At 39.5% G+C, this 15,832-nt stretch overlaps 1 protein-coding gene across 2 annotated transcripts in view; it reads right to left on the bottom strand.

The window, feature by feature from the left end:
• Positions 1-15,832, bottom strand: part of SHROOM4 (shroom family member 4) — a 208,443-nt gene that overhangs the window by 23,120 nt on the left and 169,491 nt on the right. For both annotated transcript variants that reach the window (XM_016218523.2, XM_016218524.2), the window contains one exon: positions 12,586-12,647. In XM_016218523.2, coding sequence (XP_016074009.2) covers positions 12,586-12,647 — 62 coding nt within the window. The remainder of the gene's footprint in view (positions 1-12,585; positions 12,648-15,832) is intronic.

Here is a 15,832-nt window from a genome sequence, read left to right as displayed (position 1 = left end):
AAATCTGGCTCTATAACCCAAAAGTTGTGCAACCATGAGCAGAGTATTTAATTTACCTCAGTTTCAGAAAAATGTCTATCTTACAAAGCTGTTGTGAGGATTAAGTATATAAAAAGGACCTAGCAATGATGCTGGGTTCATAAAATGTGATTAATAAGTGACGGGATTGTCTCAGGGCACTGTATATGGTTGTACAAGTTGTGCAGTGTATAGTCTTCACTGCTGTATAATTCAGCCTTGTTCCCATCAAGGGAGTTGGACTGTGTGTCCCCCTGGTTAATGTTCAGATCTGCTTAATAGCCAAGAGATCAGAAGACTTCGGGTCCCAGCTCAGCCATGTTGTTGCCTAGCCAGGAAGCCCTAGCTAACCAAGGTTTTTAACCCTGGGCTCATTTATTCACTCAACCCATCTGTTAAAAAAGAAAGATAATAAAAGACAAGCTTAAGAGCAGAGAGCAGATCAAAAGGACTAGGTATTCTTAGCTGCCTTGTTTAGGTACTAATCACTATGTCAGTCTTACAGAATTTATCCCTGGGTAGCCAACTCCAGAATCAGTTGGAAGGAAAGAATATGTTCTTCTAGGGACATTTGGTGCACCGATTCATGGCACTGTGGTTCTATCTGGAGGCAAGGCAACCTGGAAGTTTTTATTCTTTGTATCAATTCTGATTTTAAAAGCACTGCCCTCCCACATGCACAACTTGTGTAGGGCCAGCCTGAGCTTTGCAGAGTCACTTGTATTAGGGGAACAGAAGATCTGCCTTCAATAGGATCAGTTGGGCCAATATGTATACAAGTCATTCCAAGCTCTGAATGAATATTGCACTCTGCAAGGGGGACAAAACCAACATAGCCCTTGCCTTCTTGGCACTAACAGCTGAAGCGAACTGGTGAGTAGAAGGCATCTATTGAAGTGTGTCAGGCTCAAGCTGATGATATTGGCATCTAGAGGTCCTATTTCCAAAGGGCTCGAGCCTCCAATGTACACAGAATTCTACAGCTCCTCTTTGGGACCAAGTGGAGGATTCTTCCCTGAAGTGGAAAACAGGAGCTTTATTAAGGGGAAAGACCCATACTTTCTTTTTACTATGTGTTAGGCACAGTTTTAGGCACTTCCATGTATGCGTTTCTATTAATCTTCACACCAACCCCTTGAAGTAGGTTCCATTATTGCCAGTTTGCAGAAGAGGATCCCGAAGCTTAGAAAGAATATATCATTTTCCCTACTAATGAGAATCAGTAGTGTCCAGACTGACCCTTGCCTTATTTTTCTCCATGGGGCAATTCCATTGAAGCAAGGACTACTGGGGAGGGCCAAAAAGTACTTGCACTACAGTCATCCAAGTGTCCACAAAGACTTTAGTTCCTTGCTGAAGAAAGGGTGAGAAAGCATGAAGGCTCAGTATGAGAAAGGGCTTTGTTGACACCAGCAAGGAGACTACACCTCAAAAACAAAAGTAAATTGCCTGCCAAGTCCTGGGCTGTTCTTCTCTTTTCCTCTTGGCACAGGTTACCTATCTTCTGATGAATAGATTTTCCCCTTTGGTTAAAATCTTTTTTATCCCTAATAGTAATTGAAAATGAAAACCAATATTTGCAGAGACTGAAAAAGCTCCTCCATAGCTTTTTTGAAGTTTTCTTGCTTGGAAATTTTATTTTTAAAATTTCACAATAGCTTGGCATTCCAGGATCTCAGCAGCAAGAGTGCACAGGTCCAGCCCCTCTCCCCTTTCCCTTTCCTTAGCAGCCAAAAGATAAGACTGTTCCAAGAAAACAGCCACTCCCAGGTTATTCCTGAAGGAAATATTTGCAAGATCCAGGAAGTGAGACACAAGGAGGCTGTACAGGGAGGGGAGAAGGGCTCAGAAAGTTTGTTGTTACCACCCTTCTCTGCCTCTAGGTTCACAGAACTTCAAGTAAGAATCAATTAGTCTGGCAAAAACAAATACAAGTAGCAGGATTCATGCTGAAGCTTCTATAGCACCTAGGAGGTTGGTGCAGTGTCCTCTGAATAGATCAGAGAAGTCCTTGCCTTTATATGTGCTGTCCTGGGAGAAGCTTAGCTCCCTCTCTCCAATGACCTCAACTTGGAATTTCCAAGAAGGTCTTCCCATTAGTCTCCGGATCTTACGTAGTGTCATACCCATGGTGATAAGGGATGATAATAATCGCTCTTGTTTACTGAAATTCCATCATATGTCAGCAGGGCTGAACACTTGACAGACTTGACCTCATTAAACCCTTGAGACAATCTTCTGGTCTGGGTATTCTCTTTCTCATATTAGAAACAAGGCTCAGAAAGGTTAAATAACTGAGGGAAAACAAAGAGAGTAAGTGACCAGGGGAAGTTACAACTAAGGCCCATCAGGCTCCAATGCCCATGCTTTGGCCAGCACAACATGCTGCCTCTCCAGTGTTTTCACAACCTTAAGAGATTTAATAAAATACATTTCAGGAGTACATACACATTGTCAAGGGGCCAGGAAGGTTTAATATCCACAAGAACAATTTAACTGAGTATCAGGCTGGCCATGATCATTAAACCTATCTTCTCTAATATCCAATGGTTCTGAAACTTAAGCATGCATTAGAATCACCCCCCCCACCACCCACCCCCAGTTTTTGACTTAGTAGGTCTGGGATGGAGTGGAGAATTTTTACTTCTAACAATTTCCCAGATGATGACGGAACTGTGGGTCTAGGATCACACTTTGAGATCCACTGCTGTAATCAGTCATTATCTATCAGGTTCCCAACTCACCAGGGTATCTTAAGGGGTATAAAGCCACTTAAAAACTTCTCAAAACAAAAAACATTTTAGTTAACTATATACATATCACCCATGGAAAAAGTGGGATAAAGATTTACAAAATAAAATAATGGGCATACTGAAGCTCCAAAAGCTCGGGGGATACTGATACTATTTAAGGAAATAGTATTTAAGGAAATATGGTGTTCTGCCATAGTTAAACAATAGACAGGCCTGGGAGAGAGAGCAAGTTTTTTCCATTTGAGTCCTCCTGTATACCAGACATTAATGTACTGAATTTCAAACATCCAGAATACAATGACATAGAATTGATACCAAAGTTATAAAGAACATGATTCTATTTTGGATAGTTTAAAAGGCATCCTGGGTGCTGAGTTATGAATGATAATAATTATTATAGAGTAGTTCTTTGGCATACATATATTAAGCATTTGAGGTTTTAATGCTTTGAGAGTAACCCTAAAGATACATGAAATGTATTAACTGCTCATTGTAAAAGGGTATGAATTTGACTTTGCAAGGCATAACCATATGGTTTGTAGGGCAAGTCACCCAGCAACAGAGGGAGCCTAGTCAACAGCTTGGCACTCCCATCTCAATGTAGCTTGATGGGTCTCTATTTGTTGTCAAGGTAGATATGTGAAGTAACCACGGTAGAGAGAAATGAGCTTTTTGTTAATAATGACATTGAAATGCAAACTATCAGCAAATGAGTGCCGGTGATGAAAGTGAAGCAAAATGGAAAGGTCTTAAGAAAGTGATGTTTCTGAACCAGATAAAAAGTTTATTGGTGATGGTAGTGGTGAGTGGGTTCTATGTTGTAGTGGTGGTGACAAATTTGGAGATTAACTCACAAAGATGTGGTGATGTACCCCCTTGAAAATGTCAAAGTTTTCATAGATTTAGATAAGCAGAAGTGCTGGTTGATGGAGAATTCTAGCAAACCAAATTCCAGCTAACAGTGAGATCAATCATGCCTGGTAAGTAACACTGTTATCGGTATGGGGATTTTCCCACAGCCCTTGATGTCTAACTCCCCAGGCCTAAATCAAACCAATGTGGGTTGCCTCTTCCTCAGATTTTCTTTTTTATTATAAATTCCAGCAATTTAACATGTTTCTAGAGAACACCATGTGCATTCAACTCTAGCTATTTACATTTTACTAGATGCCTTTCTGAATTTTCTTTGTGTAATAATACTATCAGATTCAACATGTGATTTAGGATTTAGCCTTTTTTGGTTAATATTATTACAAATACCCGTTTCTGTGCAAGACCCAGTATTTGTATATCTGCCACTGTTAATGGCTATATTCCATTCTATCATGATGATATATTAAATTGGTAAATATTTTGCATGATTTTAAATAGCACTACTATAACATCTTTAAACAAATTACTTTTCCCTTTTAGGTTGTTTCCTTGGGGGTATGCTGGGTCCAAGAGTATGAACAGTTTTGTAACTCTTGTCACATATTTCTAGATTGTCCTCTAGGAAAACTTAACCAATCTATACTATTCCAAGAAACACATACTGTTTCCTCACAGCCTTGCCAAGATAGGGTTTTGTAATTTCTATTTATCATTTCCATTAATTGTTGACAGTTTAATAAGCAGGTTGTGATACCTTGAAGCTGTTTTTATTTGCTTTTCTTTAAATGCTAGATAGGTTTTACTTTTCCATGCAGTGCTTTTACTGCCTTTATTTCCTCACATATAAACTGACTATTCATTTTTTTTTTGGCCTTTTTATGAAATTGAATCTGAAAGCTGACCTTCAGTATCCATTCTTTATAATTTTTTGGACACTTAACTGTTATCAGTGATACTGACCCCAGACAATTGGCTCATTCTGTTGTTTAGCTTTTTATTACATTTTTGTACAAAATTTTTCCCTCTTAACTTTTATATATTTGAAACCATCCATCTTGTCTCTGATGATGTCTTCCATTTAACAGACACAAATTTACCTTCCTGAAATAAATATGCTATTCCACTGGTCTGCTTTCTAGAACTGACTACAGAGTATTGTATGCACTATTGATCTAATTATTCTCCATACTGATACCTAGGATTCCCAACATTTTTTAAAGAGTGATTGTGTTCTCTAGTTTAGGGTTGCTTCCATTGTGCTCTATATTCTTAGAATAGCTTGAATCTGTTCCTAGAACCTCTTTTTTTAAATTTCACTGTTTGACTTTTTTTCAACCCACTGTCATATAGTTTTGATAATTGTCACTTTATGACCAGCTTTAAAATCTGATAGGGTAAGTCTACCATCATTACCTTTTTAAATAAATGGATTATTTGGTATTCTTACCCACTTATTCTTTCAAATAAATTTCACTATGAATTTGACAAGTTCTGTAAAGTATGCCATAGTGACTCTAATTGGTAGTGCATTACATCTATATATTCACTTAGAGTGTATTTCAGTCATTACTATATTTAGTCTTCCCAAATTGAAGCATAGTTATGTATTTATTCATGTCTTTATTTCTACCATTAAGAGTTTCATAATTTTCCTCGAATAAGTTTTATGTACCCAGGATTAAATTAATACCCAAGTATTTAAATTCACTTTGTCATGCTTTTGACAAATCCTTCCATGCCTCTGAAGGTTGCAGGTTGCATTCTTCTTAGGTGGCAAAGCCTTCCTGAAAAGTGTAACCTTCCTAATGAAATGAAATTCAACTCTGAATTATTCATTTTCTTTCATTCAGTCAGCACATAGGAAATGTGTACTGGATATTCCACACTCTGCTCATGATATGGTATGACAAAGGAAAGGGAGAGAGCCAGACCTAGGCTGAGAATTAAAAAACCTGGGTAGTAGTTTTGTCATGTACTTGTTATATAATCTCAGAAGTAATGGGCTCTGGAGTCAGATATCTGTTTGACCTTGGGCAAGTGACTTTATCTGTATTTCCTCATTGTTAAAAATGGGTCAATAAATGGTAACTATCTCATGGGGTCAGGATAAATAATAAATAAAATAATTTATGTGAAATGCTTGACACATAACGAACACTTAATAAATGTTAGCTATTGTAACTTTTGTTATTGTTGTTAGTAATAGCACATTACCTTTCCTGAGTCTCAGCTTCTTTCCATTCTTAGTCAAATGGGAACAGTACAGCTTAACCATATAACCACACAATGGTTGTTGTGAGGATTAACTGTGGCCACATTCATAAGAACACCCTACACATTCTAAAGGTTAGTTCAAAGTGAAAAAATGGAAAGGATCACAGGAGGCAATCATAGGTACAGAAACCAAAATAGATAATCCAGAAAGTACTTTCTTTTGGGTTTCAAATACATAACACATGTGGCTTTTTCTCCCTGCAGATCTACTCACTAATTTTTCCTCCTCCTGCTAATTATAAACTGCATTTGAATTCTCTGCATACAAAACAAATAACAGTGGAGGGAGATAGCCAAGAGTGTAACTACATGGAATTAAAATTTGTTGTAGGCAAAGAGGGTGGCTTAAGAATATACATTTGATTTTCCCACCTACACCCATCATTCCTGTTGTGACAGAAATGGCATAAAAATGTTAAAATGTATATATGTGGGGGAGGCAGTGGAAACTCCATCAAGATCTCTCCTCTTAAATGTCATTTCTGCCTTTGAACTTTCCTAGGCCTCTTCATCTTCCCTGAGTTCATAAACTGTGATCTGCCTTCTCCATCTTCAGTATCAATACTCCATCCCTTTCCATTGATCTTTCTTTTCTATTCTTAAACCAAAACCAGTTTTCCAAATCCTGACCAAACCTTCATTTAAACCAGTGATTCTCATAGTTAGCTTTTCAAATCACAATTGCCTGGAAGGCTTGTTAAACACAGATCATTGGGCCATATCCCAGTTCCTGATTCAGTAGGTCAGAGAGAGGTCTAAAAATTTGCTTTTCTAACCAGTTCTTAGGTAACACTTAGGTTGCTGGTCCCGGGGCCACATTTTGAGAAACACTAACTTAAACCCTATTGCCCCCTCTAACTACCATCCAATTTTCTCCTTCCTTCCCATAGCCAACTTCTTTTATAAAAACATTTTTAATGTTTAAATGTCTTTTTAAACATTCTTCTTTTAAAATATTTTTCAAATCACACAGTAACACTAACACCTAATCAATGTGTTAAAATTAATGAAAAGAAACAGAACCCTTCTACATTCCTGGAGGAAATGTAAAATGGTATAGCCGCTTTGGAAAACAGGCAGTTCCTCAAAAAGTCAATAGAATTACCATATGGTTCAGAAATTCCACTCCTAAGTATACTCCCAAGAGAACTAAAAACATATGTCCACGTGAAACTTGTACATGAATGGTCATAGCAGCATTATTCACAATAGCTAAAAAGTGGAAACAATCCAAATGTCCACTAATGGATGAATGGATAAATAAAATGTGGTATATCCATACAGTAGAATATTATTTGGCAAGAAGAAGGAATCAAATACTGATACATGCTACATCATGAACTGCTAAAGCATGCTAAGTGAAAGAAGCCAGACCCAAAAGCCCACATATTGTGTGATTTCATTTACAGGAAATGTCCAGAATAGGCAAATCCATATAGAAAATAGATTAGTGGTTGCTTGGAGCTGAAGGTGGGAATGAGGAATCACTGCAAATGGGCACAAGGGATCTTTTAAGGGAGATAGACATGGTTTAAAATTGGATTGTGATGATGATTGCACCACATGGTAAATTTACCAATGGTAGACTTATAACAGGTGAATTTATGATGTGTAAAGCTGTGTGTCCTTCTTCTCCATGCATCTCCCTTATAGACTGTCATGCCATCTACTTTCTGTGCCCACCACTTTACCAAGTTTGTTGTTTTTGAAGGTCACTTGTGATTCCAAACTGTCAAAGCCAGTAGCAGTGCTCTCCTTATCCTCTGTGATGGTGCACTGGCATACTTCTTTGACCACTCCAGCTGCTTGCCCATTCAGTTTCCTTTGCTGGTTCTTCTTCCTCATCCTACCCCTTGCTGGGTGATCCACAAGTATACTTCAAAGAATCCATTTGTCTCCCTCACTAACTTCAAATTCAACATATCCCGTCTCAAACTTATTATCTCCACCAAACCAGCTCCCCTTCTCACCTGCCCCAGCTATGTCAATAACTTCCTCCAAGTCACCAGGCATTGGAGTTATTTTTTATTTTCTTTCCCAAATTCCAACCACCAAGTTCTCTCTACTTTTCTCTCAAAAGGTGTCACATATTTATGAGCAAATAATCTGAAGAGAACACATGAGGAGCAATTCAAATATCAAATAAACACATGAAAAAATTTTAAACTAGAATAATCAAAGTAAGCAAATTAAAATTGTAGTAGGTACCATTTACATCTATTGCATTAGAAAAAGAAAATTTTCCATGATGGCAAGATTTTGGGCAACTGGTATCCTCATAAATTGCTAACAGCAGTGTAAACCACCTCCTAGCAAAGCAGTTTGGTGAAATCTATCAAGTACAATAAGAATGTTCATATTCTTTTAACTAGTAATCCCAACTCTGGATAATTGTTTTAATGAGATAGTTCAAAATGAAAAAAAGGTTATAGCTACACAAATTTTTCTGCAGCAGTACTTTATAATAGAAAGAAATTGGAAACAATCTTAATTATCCAACAATTTGAGAATGATTAAGCAAATTAGAGCACATTGAGCTAGTGAAATATTATGCAGCCATTAAAATTTATAACTATTGAGGAAGCCTGTATAGTAAAATGAAAAATTGTTCACCAAGTAATGCTTAGTGGGGAAAATAGAAGCAGGACTAGCTAAAAGCTGTCAGAGAAATGAAAACAATCAGAGTGTTACAGTGGTAGGACTAAAGCTAACTTTTCTTGTTTTTAATTTCCTATTATATTGTTTTTATAATAAACAAACATTTCCCCCAAAATATCACACACATTTATCTATTTCTTCTACATCACCCCACCTTCCCAATCCAGGGCCACACTGCTTGGATCACTGCCCATAATTGGTCTCTATTCAACCCTTCTAGTCTGCAAATGCTGCCAAGTTGTCTAAAGTGCTACATTTACCATGTCATTTATCTTCAATTGCTTCCACATTTGTGATCCTATCTAATTTTTAAGGCCTACCTATCTTCAATCAATACTTTGCTATTTGCCCTTTTTTTTCCTCTACTGTTACTGCTGCTGCTCTTCTTTCCTTTCCTCTTCCTCTTCCTCACTATCACAACTAACATTTAATGGGGGTTTATGGTGCCAGGTTGTGTTCTAAATGCTTTACACATATTAACTCATTTCATTCTCACAATAATCACATGAGGTAGGCACTTCAGAAATAAGAAAATCAGTGAGGCAGGGAGAGATGGGGGAGGGAGGAAGGAGGGGAGGGAGAGAGAGAGAGAGAGAGAAAGGGAGGGAGAAGGGGAGAGAGACTTCACAGCTGGAGAATGGAAGAAGCTGGATTTGAACCCAGGCAGACTGACTCCAAGGCCAGAACCCTTAACCCTTAACCAGTCAGGTTTATTCCTCTCACACACCCTTCTTAGTCTCCCCTCTGGTCCTTTCCTCCTGTAGGTCCCAACCTCCAGTGTTCTTATCTTCCAATAAACTTAAGGCACAATAATACTTATCATTTATTGGACCCTTGCAGTGTGCCACGTGTTTCTTGTTTAAACCATGTGCTTGACAAGTCATCTTATAGCAACTTACAGCAACTCACCTGAGTAAGCAACACTTGACTTGTCCCTTTAGTAGCTGTGAGACCTTCAGTAAATTATTTATTTTGCTTGAACCCCAGATTCTTTATCTGAGTCAACAGTTCTCAAAGTGTGATCCCAGGAGCAGCTGCATCAGCATCACTGAGGGGAGCTTGTTAGAAATGCACATTTTGAGCCCCACTACACACCTACTGAATCACACTCACTGGGGGTGAGATCTACCTACCTCTCTGTGTGTTCTTAACAAGCCTTTCAGGTGTTTCTAATGCACATTCAAATTTGAGAACCATCACTCTAGCTATAATAATACCTACCTGACAGAGTTTTGGGGACAATAAAACATAACATATGTAACTTAGCTCGTGGCATGTAGGTTGTTTTGCAAATGGTAATTTACTATTACTGCTACTTAACTTTGTGTGGCTTAGTCAAGCATTGGGTGGGCAGGCATTATGCTTCCTGGTGCTCTTTAATATTTCCTTGCTTGTGTAGAAAAAGGCAGTATATACACGAAGTTTTAAATAAAGTCTTCTTACTTCACTAGCTGATTGGTAAGAGAACCATCTTTGGAGAAGCACTATAGGGTAGTACAGCAGGTCCTTGAATAACATCACTTTATTTAAAGGCATATTGTTATAACATTGATGAGAAGAGAAAAAACAAAAAAGATTCTCAGCCAGGGCCACTATGTGTGTGGAGTTAGCATGTTCTTCCCATATCTAGGTAGGTTTTCTCCAGGGACTCTGGCTTCCTCCCACATCCCAAAGATGGACATGTGAGGTGAATTGGTGTGTCTACATTGTCCCAGTCTGAGTGAGTGTGTGTGTGTGTGTGTGAGCATCCTGAGGTGGAAAGGAATCCTGTCCAGGGTTCCCTCCTTGCTTCCTGAGCTGCCAGGATTGACTCTGGCCAAGTACGACCGTGAACTGCAATAGGTAGTTTGGAAAAAAATTAACTTACTTTCTATTAATCTTTCTTAAATATACCTATAACTCACATTTACTTCAATGTTTAACATTAGAAGTGTTTTGGGTCCTCATTCAGAAATATGGTGATGATTTTGTGACCAAAAATATGCCATAGGAACTTAATTCTTGTTTATATCAATTAGCTTATGGTAAAATTGGTTTCATTCTGTTGTTTTGCTTAAATCTGCAGTTTCCAAGAACCTACTGATGATGTTAAGTGAGGACTTACTGCAGAGTGTCTCTGAAGTAAGACTACCTGGATCTAGTCAACTTACTATCCATGGGACTTTAGGCAAATGAATTTATTTGTGTGTGCTTCAGTTTCTCTTCTCAAGCAAGTGGGGGAGATTAATAGTACCTACCCTTTGAGGTTATAGTGATAAATAAATGCTTTGAATGGTGCCCAAGTAGAGCACTGTGCTCAAGAAATGTTAGTTACCATTACTATTTTTGTGTCATTTTACCCATTCAATGGTGGAGGCTCTGTTTCTTCATTTGGTAAGCAAATAACAAATACCCCTGAGCAACTTCTCCATGCTAGGCATAGAGAGTAAGTCTATGGCCAAGGTGTGGTCTCTTCTCTCAAAGTTTTCAGTCTAATATGGGAAACTCTACAGACCCACTAGACTGAAACAAGTTCTCCAAGGACATGGTATAAGCCAGTTCACTGCGAGGAATCAAGACCAGACACAGAATCCCACATTATCCCCATCCAGGCCAGACTCCTGAGACATGATGCTGAGTGATTGGTTTGAAGGATTTCTTTAGGGATATTAATTGGAGCAGTTATGGTGGAAAATGCATGAACTCTGGGGCCAGACAAACTTGGGTCTGAATCCTGGTTCTATCACTTATACTAGGTATGTGACCTCAGCTAAGTTACATAACCTCTCTGGATCTCATCTATAAAATAAGTAGTAAAAAGTGAACTGTTGTGGAAAATTAATGAGATTTTGAGTGTAGAAAGATCCAGCCTGGTGATTGAAACTTAGTAGGTAATCAATAAATGTTGGGTTCCTTCTTTTTTCCATTGCCAACCAGAAAATTGATAGGTTTCCCAGGCTTTGGAATCAAAAGAAAGCGTAAATTATTCCTGGATACACCACCAAATCATAGGGGATAATGTAGAACCCCCAGAAAGAATCCTGGGCTCTTCAGGGATCATGAGACTCAAATTCTAGTCCTCTCCTTTGATGTCTTTTCCCTAAGTGCCCCAACAGAGGGAAAGCTAAGAGCTTTCTTTCCTATCCCTCCTTCATTCCTGGAGTTTGAGTTAAAGAATCAATATAATTTAGGAGCTTCCTGTATAATTAGGCCTGGAGAAGAACTGACTAAAAGAGTCTATCAAGGAATTTCACAAAAGAGAGGGCCCAGCCAGGCTGATATAGAGCAACCCAGAGAAGGTAACTGTTACTCCTTATGGTCACCTATGACTGGCAGGTTCATCTCTGGGGAACATGAGTCCTGGGTGCCATGCTCCCCACATTATAGGAGCAGACTCCATCCTGGGCCTTTTTTTCCCCTTAAGGTCTTTGCCCAAACAACTATTTTTCCTATAGCCCAAGCCATATATGCCATTTGTAAAAATGCTCCTTCTTTCTTTCAAGAATTTTAACCTATTGTTAGCATGAGCTGCCCTTGGACTTTTAATGAGCAGACCATAAGTCCTTAACAAGCCCTATAAAAAGAAAGGTGGCAGAACCCAAGAAACAAGTATCTTCAACAACTCTGAGGCAAAGGTAAAGCAGTAGCAAGACAGGCTTACCTCTTCTCTGCCCCCTTGAACTTCCCAATGGCCACTGGGAAGGCAGGCATAATTTATGCCTTCTCATGGTTTCAGCATGGTCTGGTCCCACATGTCCTTGTGCCTGGGCCTCCCTCAGGCCTCTGAGATGATGGGCACAATGTTCCACAATACTGCCTGAATACTGTGTATTCCAAAACATCCTAGCAATCAGTTTGGTCTGTAGCCCAGCTGCCTGGGGGCAGGCTGGATGATATCTATGGCATCAAGCCCTTGGTGTAAACACCAAATCAGGTTCCTCAAAGAAAACTGAGCAAACAGAAGACCTTACCATTTCTATAGAAACCTCAGAGGCAGCAACTCACCCCAACACTCTGAACAGCCACTTACCTCCCTGACTGGCTGGTCTTCCTGTTTCCTGTTATTGGTTTCCATTTGTCCCCAGGAAATTCCTGCAAAGCAAAATTTTGATAAGTTAGAGAGCTCTGAGCAGTCAGGTATCTAGATGGCCTAAAAAATGTGAAGAGTTCAGGAACCTGTCCCAGCCAGGTCCCCCACTAGTTTCTTCTATTCTCCCATGCAAGCTAGGGAAATATGTGCCTGGAGGGCTGCCTTTCTGTCAGGAGACCTGCTGAGTTGCTGGGGGCATGCAGAGACTAAGACAGCACTCAGGGACTTGGGCAGTGTAGCCTAGAAACTCTGAGTTTCCCTCTCTTTCTCCACTCCCCTGCCAAACCACGTTAAAAACTAGTTTATCATGTTTGCTGTTTGCTCTGGATCTTGCAAAGGACGTCTTTTTATTTGTTCTGCCTGGTGAACTTGTTCTTTCCTTTTTACTCTGCCAACATAGAAAACATCTTCCTGAAAGCCCTGGCCCTTGAGGGGCCTTTGAGGACTAAAGCTCTTACTGCTTCAACCCTTTCTCAGAGTGAGACAGAGGGAGATCATGCATTCTAGCACACTGCTGTACTCAGGGGCCCTTCCCCCTCCTAGATCTGCTGGCAGGGGCTGAGGTGGGCTTACCTCTGGGAGCCTGTGTGCTGGGTGCCATGTTCCCCACATTACAGGAGTATATTCTTCACCCTGGGCATTTTTTCCTTAAGGGCTTTGCCAAAGCAATGCTCTTCCCCCTTCATGTGTGCCATTTGTAAAAATGTCCTTACCTTCCTATTCTAGCTCCAAACTTAATGCAAATTTGCCTTTGACATTCTCCTTGGTTTTGCATTCAGTACCTTCTATCTAGAAATCAGAGCCTAGCCCAATGGGAATGCACAGTTGTTCCTAAACCTCACTGATCTTCCAAATTCCCTCTTTCTCCAATGCGATTATTGGTCCCATTCAAAGTTTTATTACCTTTGCCCCAGTTAAATAAAAATTACTCTCTTTTGGGAATAAGACATCTCATGTCAATCATACTGGCTAAGACACTTAATAGCTGTGCTATTTGAGAGGAGTTATGTCACCTCCTTAAACCTCAGATTCCCATCTGGCAAATAAGGACTATGTTATCTAGCCTTGCTGGGTTTCCAGTCATGGGGATAAAATGGGATGCACATAGAGAATGCCTATACAGTGATCAGCACATAGGAGGCTTTGGATGTTAGTTGCCATGGAAAGGATGAGGTTTCTCAGCTTTTACAGGGTCAGAGCAGTCCCTGCCTGAAATGTAATGTTAGAGCAGCTCTAACCACTTGTTAGATTTTAGACTCTGCCTTGACACCCTTGTGAGATGTCCCTCCCCTCAAAGACATATTACTTGTTCAGCCACAGTGGGAGCCAGGATTTCCTGTCCATGCCCTGTCTAGCCCTATTGGAAGTGCTCAGTAAATAACAGTAGCCAAGCCAAACAAAGCCCTGTTCCAACTCCCAACCTCCTTCGCAGATTTACTTTTCTCCCTGAGCCACTTAGGTTGCTGTAAATTGCCTGCACCCTTTGAACCAAAGAGGCAGTTACCGCATGGCTTGGTGCAGATGGGGATTGACTGTGGTGGGGACTTGCTGCCCCAATGGAAGATATACTGCTAGAAGGCATCCTGCCATACTGGAGAGAGCCTGGGCTTTGCAATCAGCATATGGAGAAACAGTGTAATATTTAGGAGTTTGGACCTGAAGCTGAACTTACACGGATTCAAGCCCCATACTTGCCCTTTACTAGCTATGAGACCTCAGGCAAAATACATAACTTATCTTTATCCCATTTTCCCCAGCAATTAAATAGTGTGATTGTGATAATAACATTACCTATTTCTTGACTGCTTTGAGGACTGCGTGAGTTGATACATATAAAGTGCTTAGAATAGTGCCTGGTACACAGTAGACACTCAAATGTTAGTTATCATTGTTCGGATCCTGGCTTTGCCACTTGCTAGATGTGTGACCCCTCTGAGCCTCAGTTTCCTCAGCTGTAAAATGGGGATCCTATTGTAACGTATCTCATACAATTGTTAAATGAAATAATCTGATAATATATGGAAAACTAACTGGCATGAAGTATGAGGGATGTAGTAAGTATGTTCTGATTTTAGTTCTCTGAACAGCACCAAACAGGAGCCATATACCTCTCCAACATCTTCCATGGGCCATAAGGGGAAGGATATCAGCCTTACTTCACACAGTCAACATCACAACTACCTTAGTCATATGAGCTGGGTATCCTAATCCGTGCTACAAGTTTTCCTCATGTCTGGGGGTGCGGGTATGTTCAGGTGGCAGGGGTAAGAATGGGCATAAAGTGGCTCTTAGATGGTTATCCACATGTCTGAAAGCTTAGTGTCTAAACAGACCTGTTTAGCTAGTCTAACAGGTATTAGGAACCCAATGTGTCCCTCCCTCAGAGTGCAAAAGGAGACCTGCATTGCTGCTGCAGATTGATGCACCCTGCACATTTCACCTCCTTCCTTTACAGAATTATTGGCCCTGGGTTAGCACTTCTGCAGCTATCATCTCTTTAACCCCCTGCTCTGCCCCCCAACTTCAGTCTCCTTTCTCTACTGTCTACTTGCAGGTTCATTTTTCAGCAGTTTCTCAAGCTAAGCCAATTTCTCCCCTTATTTTAAAAGATAATAACTCACATTTATAAGATGACAGTCACTGTTTTAAGTGCCTTACACATGTTACATCATTTAATTCTCACAACCAACTTATGAAGTAGGTACTGTTATTACCTCCATTTAAGTGGGAAAGCTTAGGAATTTGAACTGTCTGATTCTAGCATTAATGTCCCTAAACCATTATTTTATATTTACTTGCCTCTTTTTTCAATATTTTATTATGGATATTTTCAAGCATACAGAAGAGTTGAACAAGTTTATAATTAACACACATATATCCACCACCTAGATTCTACAATTAATATTTTACCATAATTGCCTTACTACATATTTCTCTATTCACTCCTCTATCCATCCACCATCCTATCTTAAATTCTTGATGTATTTCAAATTAAGTTACAAATAACTTTGTCCCCATAAAATTAAAAGATTAAATGAAATGGACAAATTCCTTGAAAGACAAACTACCAAAACTCATTCAAGTTAAAAAAACTTTCCACAAAGAAAACTCCAGGCCCAGATGGCTTCAATGATGAATTCTAACGTTTAAGGAAGAAATAATAACAATTCTATACAGACTCTTCCTG

The sequence above is a fragment of the Miniopterus natalensis genome, chromosome X (genome assembly GCF_054644295.1).
Source record: "Miniopterus natalensis isolate mMinNat1 chromosome X, mMinNat1.hap1, whole genome shotgun sequence".
Classification (NCBI taxonomy): Eukaryota; Metazoa; Chordata; class Mammalia; order Chiroptera; family Miniopteridae; genus Miniopterus; species Miniopterus natalensis.
Note: the sequence above shows the minus strand (reverse complement) of the source record. Positions and strands in the feature narration are given on the sequence as shown.